Genomic DNA, 7,035 nt, shown 5'->3' on the forward strand with positions numbered 1-7,035 from the left:
GGCACGTGTGACCCCCCCCCCCTCAGCGGGCCGCGGGCGGGAGCAGCTGCCGTTGCCCACAAAGGTTACGGCAAGAAGAGGAGGAGGACAAGGCTGCCCTCCTCCTCTGGCCAGTCCCGTTTCGTGTCGGGCTGATTTATTTATTATTTATTTATTTGGTTAATCTGTATCCCGACCTCCCTGCCAGGCAGCCTCAGGGCGACTTACAGTTAAGTGCGCAGATTTTAATCTGGGAGAGCCGGGTTTGATTTCCCACTCCTCCACTTGCACCTGGCTGGATGACCTTGGGCAAGCCATAGTTCTGATAAGAGCTGTCCTTGAAAAAGAGCCGTTTCTGTCAAGAGCTCTCTCAGCCCCACCTGCCTCACAGGGTGTCTGTTGTGGGGAGGGGAAGGGAAAGGAGTTTGTCAGCCGCTCTGAGACTCCTCTGGGTAGTGAAGGGCGGGGTATAAATCTAATCTCTTCTTCTTCCTCCTCCTCCTCCTTCTTCGTGGCTTTCCATTCAAGTACTAAGCAGGCCTGATCCTGGTGTAGTGGTTAAGTGTGCATACTCTAATCTGGGAGGACCGGGTCTGATTCCCCACTCCTCCACTCACAGCTGCTGGATGACCATGGGCAAGCCATGGTTCTGATAAGAGCTGTCCTTGAAAAAGAGCGATTTTTGTCAGAGCTCTCTCGGCCCCACCTACCTTATAGGAGGGTGTCTGTTGTGGGGAGGGGAAGGGAAAGTAGTTTGTAAGCCATTCTGAAACACCCTTGGGTAGTGAAGGGCGGGGCATAAATCCAATCTCTTCTTCTTCTTCCAGAGTATATATAAATATATTAAAACGGCGAGAGACATTAAAACTAATGATAAAGTTAAAACCACAACATGTACAAACAAATGCCAGCAAGCATAGTACTAATAAATGGTGACGACGTTCTCTCAGCATCTAGATGGTCAAACCACCAGCATAGCCAGCGTTCTTGCCAGTCTATTAGATATTAAGTTGGTGCTGATATTGGGGGGGGGGTGTCTCAATGTTAAAGGCAGCCCCTAATCAAAGGCCTGGCGGAAGAGCTCCGTCTTGCAGGCCCTGCGGAACTGTAAAAGGTCCCGCAGGGCCCTGATGTCCTCCAGGAGCTCATTCCACCAGTGTGGAGCCGCCACTGAAAAGGCCCTGGCCCTCGTCATGGCTAGCCTTGCTTCTTCTTTTTTTTGAAAAAGCTTTATTCCCTCCTAAAAAGGAGAGATATTTCATTTAAATTCAAGAAAAAAAGGGGTGGGTATATAGCGGGATAAAGAAAAGGATGAGTGGTGTTGTTATATTAGTAAGGTTAATCTGTTAGTAGTCAAAACTCCGAGTCCATAATGTCCATCTTCAGACGTCCTTCTGCCAGTCAATGTTAAACAAGGTATTTAGTTTATTAGTAATGTCCTTCTGAGAAAATTTTCTTCCAAAGTATAATCTGATAAAAAAGACGAAAGTTTTTAAACTTTGGGGTCCTTTCCTTTTTTCTCCCTCAGGTTATATTTTAGTCCAGTCGCTCCTTCAGCTTCCTCGTCCTTCACCTCTCCCTCTGAGCTGCTGTCTTCCACGCTTAATATTGACATCGGCTAGCTCTGCTCCTTCTTCTTTACTGGCGTGCCTTTTCAAAAATTCTTGAGCTTTAAAGATAGAGTCAATTTTTTCCCTTTTATCTTTAAACTTGAACATCAGCCCTTCGGGTATCAGCCATTTATATCCCGTTTGGTGTTTTTGTAAGAAAATGGTCAAACCTTTATATTCCTTTCTCTTCATTCTGATTTCAAACGGAACATCTTTCAAAATTCTAATTGATTGTTCTCCAATTTTCGAAGGTGACGCTGATGTAATCCTCAAAATTTGGTCCCTGAGATGTTGTTTTGTAAATTCCACAACCACTTCAGCTAGAAACTTGTTTTTCCTTGTATAGTTGGAATAGGCCCGATAGACCAAATCCATCTCCTCTTTTATTTTTTCCGCTTCGTTGCCAAGCAGTGGTGCTAATGCTCCCGCCAAAGTATTTCTCAGGTCCTCTCCAACTTCTTCTTTCAAACCTTGAAATCGGAGAGTTAGGTTTGATTTTTCCATTTGTAACATTAACAATTTGTTTTCCTGCTTTTCTTGGTATTTTTCCATTTTGCAGACCTTTTTCTTAACTGTCTGCACTTCTTCTGCTGATACCAGGCATTTCTTGGCAATATCATCCACCTTCTCAGCTGTTTCTGTCAGCTTTTTCTGCTGTAGTCCAAAGGCACTATCCATAGAATCAAGTTTTAAATTGATTTTTTGCAGTTCGGCCAGCAGATGGCGAGCAAGTTCACTGTCTGTTTGATTGACAGCAGTCCCAGCAGTGGAGGGGCTGGGACAGGAAGTCCTGCCTGACTTCTTCAGAGGCTTTTCTCCTGCTTTTCTCGTCCCCGCCATTTTACAAGTTTGTTTATACTTAGACAGTTCACGTCGCAAGTCTCTAGGGTAGCTCCCTCTTCTCTGTTTTACTGTCCCACCCAGAAGGTAAGGCGTTTATACAGTTTTTTGTTTCCTCCGATTTTTTGACGCTTTAAAAGTCTCTCATATGGGGAGGGGGGGATTCTCCCTTCTCCGCTTCCCTAGGAGGGGGGGGAGCCCTTTGCCGCTTTTAAATTCGGACGCCGACTTACAGTTTTTCGCATGCCTTCATTTTCTCTCGGGCTTTGCCGCTTCACCACTCCGCTCTACCGGTGGCGTTGCTATCCCCCTCATGGGGGCAAATGGCTAGCCTTGCTTCTTTAGGACCTGGGAGGGCCAGACGGTTTTGGGACCCCAGAATGTGTGGAGAAAGGCAGTCCCCTTAGGTAGGTAGGTCCTTGACCATATAGGGCTTTAAAGGTAAGAACCAGCATCTTGAACTGAATCCGATACGCTATAGGCAGCCAGTGCAGTGGTTTTAGGGTGGGCTGGACGTGTTCCCACACAGAAAGTGGGCTTCTAGGAAGTGGGCAAGTTCAGCTCTCCTTTGGCTCTTCCATCTCTCTGGTCCTGGGCAGGAAGTTTCCCCCTGCACTGATTAGGCGGGTGCCCCCTGTTTTGTCTCCCCAGGAAAGACAACGACAAGCACGTCTTCCACCTGCAGAGGAACCTCAAGGGCAAGGATCGCACATGGAAGAACGTGAAAAGGAAGCCGGTAATGCCTCCCTCCCTGCAGTCGGGCCTCCCTGGCCTTGAGGCTCCGCCTGTCAGTCCTGGCAGCCAGACCCCCCCCCCCCCCCAATATCTGGATGCTCATTGGCCCACTGGGTCCTGCTGGGAGGCCCGGTGACTGTGGCCACACTGCTTTGCCCCCTGGGGTTGGCCTTTAGGGTCACTGGAGTGCACCCCAGTCCCCTTGGCATGCTTCCTTCGGGGTGGACTGCAGACCCGCCCTGAGCAGCACCCACATGGGAGATTGACCTGTTTTTCCCTCCTCCAGCCTCTGCACAACTTCGGTACGCCAGTCTCGCAAAGAATGAACATCTTTACCTATGATGAAGGTAAACTTTCGTTTCTGCTTCATACAGGCCTCTAGAAGGATCCAGTGTGGTCCACGGTTTCTCAGTGCTCTCCTGGTGTTTGCAGGGTGGGCAGCCACGAGCCTCATCCCGCCGGGTCCCGGGACAGGGTCCCGCGACAGTTTCCTTCTCGGCTGTAAGAAGGAAGTTACCGGGGGTGGGGGTGGGGTGCTCTCCCTTTCCAGAGTGGTTTGGTGCCCAAGATTTCCACGGGTCTTGGCCACAGTTGAAGAGCAGCATGGGTCACCAGGCTCAGCGTCTTACCATGCAGGGAGGGACCAGTTATTTAGCCAGGTGTGCCATCCGATCACACAGAGAACTACCGGATGAAGGGATCACACAGAGGGTAAGGTTGTTTCTTACTGAAATCATCCCAAAAGGTTAAAAAGCAGGGTAGCTGTCATGACACAGGTGGGGTGTCACCTGCTGCTGCCACCACTCTGGTTCCAGGCTCCCTTGAGAAGGCCCAGAGCACCCTCCCAAGACCTTCAGACCTCCCTTTTGGCCGAATAACAGGCGTGAGGACCAGGCAGAGTGAACAATGAAATAGTTTATTGTATAGGTCGTCAAACAACAAGGTGCAGAATAATAACAGTAAGTGGGTGAAAAGAAATCAAATGCCTTAGATATATACTGTCCCTAGCTCACTATCTGCAGTGGCACTAGACTACTCACCCTTCCCTCAGGATGAGGGTCTCTCCCCTGCAGCAGCCTCCCTTCTGGCTCTGCCCTCTGGGAAGAAGAACAGCTTCTGCTCTGGCACCAGACCTTTTGTCCCCCAGCCCTCTTCTTCCCTATTGGTCCATTTTGGCTCCAAAACCTCTCAGGGGCTTCTAGGAGTTGTAGGCCCAGCCTCCCCTACTGCTAGCCAGGCTCCCTGGGCCTAGTAGGCCTCTGGTGGCACAGCCCAGATCATGACAGTAGCAAATTTGAGGAAACGTCTGTCGTAAAAGTACCAGACCTGAGGTGACTGAGTAGATCACCCGTCACCTGCAGCTGTCCTTTTTGCCGGTCCCCTCCTTCCTGAAGAAGTGCACTGTGGACTCATGAAAGCTCCCCCCCCCCCCCCAGCCGCCACAAATTTCATGAGTCTTTCAGGTGCTCCTGGACTCTGGCTCTTTTCGGCTCCCTCCGTTCCCAGAGACCCAACCAGGCCCTCGAAACCCAAACAAGCCGGCCAATCACGCCAGAGCTGTCTAACCCCCTTTTCTCTTTAGGGCGAGTCTGAACAAAACCGTCTTTATTTTTACCATCTGTTCTGGAACATCGACCCGAAAAGCCTCTTTGTGTTTCCCTCACACACATCCCTGCTCTTCTACACCTGATCTTATTTATTTATTATTTGTATTTATAGCCCACCCACCCCGTAAGCGGTCTCAGGGCAGGTAACATCATAGAAACAGTGCAATAAATACAATTAAAGTTAAACAAGTTAGGAATTCAAACAATAATAAACATTAAAACTCAGTCACTGACAGTCACTGGTTGTGCGGTTCTTCAGCATGTTATTTGGGTTAACAGACGGATCGGTGAGACAGCCACCTCCGGGAGGCCACAGAGAGACGCCCACTGCCTCAGCCAAAGGACTGGCGGAAGAGCTCCGTCTTGTAGCCAGTTTGGTGTAGTGGGTTAAGTGCGCGGACTCTAATCTGGGAGAACCGGGTTTGATTCCCCCACTCCTCCACTTGCGCCTGGCTGGATGACCTTGGGCAAGCCCTAGTTCTCTCAGAGCTGTCCTTGAAAAAGAGCCGTTTCTGTCAGAGCTCTCTCAGCCCCACCCACCTCACAGAGGGTGTCTGTTGTGGGGAGGGGAAGGGAAAGGAGTTTGTAAGCCGCTCTGAGATACCTTTGGGTAGTGAAGGGCCATGGGGTATAAATCCAATCTCCTCTTCCTCTTCTTCTTCTTCCTCCTCCTCCTCCTCCTCCTCCTCCTCCTGTAGGCCCTGCGGAATTGAAGAAGATCCCGCAGGGCCCTAATCTCGACTGGGAGCGTGTCCCACCAGGCAGGGGCCAGGGCCGAAAACATTTCTTGCCCTCAACCTTTATCAGTCCCCTGCTTTGGGTGTTGATGAACCCCAGCTTGAAGGGTAGCACGAGCAAAGCCCTGCCGCTGCCCTGCAGGCATCTCCCCCCCCCCCCCCCCCCGAGCAGGGAATCCGGCAGCCAAAGAGAAAAGGTGGGGTGGCACTCCTCTCTCTCCTCCCCCCCCCCAAACCCCTTCAGCACATCTTCCGGGAATTTATCCGCTTAAAATGCAGGTTTTTCAAACAATGACTTTCAGACGCTAAAATCCAGGGTTGTGTGTTCCGCTTCCCCAGCCATGACCACCTTTATGCAAAGACCGGCCACAAGAGGAGGACTGGAGGAAGTTCTAAGTCAGAAGTGGTCCTTGGGGTGAGGTGCCGTGCCTCTGGCTTTCTCTTGCTCTGCGCTGACTACCCGTGGAGCACTTGGGGGAGTCCGGAGGGGGTGCTTCCCAGCGGTGGCAGACTCCTGCCCCAGAAACCGGCCACTCTCCTTTTATTTATTTATTTGTTCACATTTGTACCCCGACCCTCCCAGCCTAGGGCGGCTTACATAAAATCTGCAAAAACATTTAATAATATAATTAAAACATTTAAAACAATGTTAAAACCATTACAGCTCCTTAATAAGTGCTAGGTCCCCGTAATAAAGTTCAGGATGGCTACCACCCGCTCTCTCTCTTCCCCTGGCTGGCTCGTAGGGGTCTCCAGGCGTCTTTCCCGGCTGCTCGTCCAGGCTGTTCATGTACATTCCCCTCCTGTCGTAGGTGTTCCGCTCCAGCTGAAGACCCGGCCGGTTTTCCCAGCCGAGAGAGGAGGAGCGTCTGATGAAGAAGAAGACGACGAGGGCGACGAGGACTTGTATTTCTCCACGTAGCTGGCCTCCTGCGTCTTTCCCCGCGTCTTCAGGCAAATTAGGGGTTTTGTTCCCCCTTCACCTGTCTTTAATGAATTGGGCAGTCAGGAGCCGGCTTCATTGACTGAACGCAATCCTTGGCTGCAGCCCAGTTCAAGCTGTTGGTATGAAAGGGGACAGTGTGCAGTTGTGTGTGTGTGTCTCTCTGTGTGTGTCTCTCTCTGCCACCCCACCCCGCTCCCCTGTTTATGGTGTCCTTTGACCCCCTGCCCCAGTGGCTGGGACAGGCTATTTTTTTTTTAAAGCAAAATAACGCGTTTTTTAAAGCTACTGTACAATAAACCTCCTGGAGCAGTTTGTAATATCAAAGAATTTTTTAAAAAGCTTGATAATGGTTGTATATTTTTATATTAAATTTGGATTGGCAGGTGCCAGGTGCTGTTGCAGATGCTGGTGTTTGGGAGATAAAACAAAGGAGTGCAAAGCCTGCACATTCCAGGTGGTTTCAGAGAGTCAGAGTGTTGTAGAGAGCCAGTTTGGTGTCGTGGTTAAGAGCGCGGACTCTAGTCTGTGAGAACTGGGTTTGATCCCCCCCTCCTCCTCCACTCGCACCTGGCTAGATGACC

At 50.4% G+C, this 7,035-nt stretch overlaps 1 protein-coding gene across 1 annotated transcript in view; it reads left to right on the top strand.

Moving 5' to 3' along the window:
* Nucleotides 1–6,747, top strand: part of MIS18BP1 (MIS18 binding protein 1) — a 10,185-nt gene extending 3,438 nt beyond the window's left edge. The window contains exons 4-6 of the mRNA XM_015426650.1: nucleotides 3,081–3,165; nucleotides 3,451–3,511; nucleotides 6,321–6,747. Coding sequence (XP_015282136.1) covers nucleotides 3,081–3,165; nucleotides 3,451–3,511; nucleotides 6,321–6,430 — 256 coding nt within the window. The 3' untranslated portion in view covers nucleotides 6,431–6,747. The remainder of the gene's footprint in view (nucleotides 1–3,080; nucleotides 3,166–3,450; nucleotides 3,512–6,320) is intronic.
* The last annotated feature ends 288 nt before the right edge of the window (nucleotides 6,748–7,035 follow it).

This window comes from Gekko japonicus, unplaced genomic scaffold (assembly GCF_001447785.1).
Source record: "Gekko japonicus isolate JY-2015 unplaced genomic scaffold, Gekko_japonicus_V1.1 scaffold2117, whole genome shotgun sequence".
NCBI classification, from domain to species: domain Eukaryota; kingdom Metazoa; phylum Chordata; class Lepidosauria; order Squamata; family Gekkonidae; genus Gekko; species Gekko japonicus.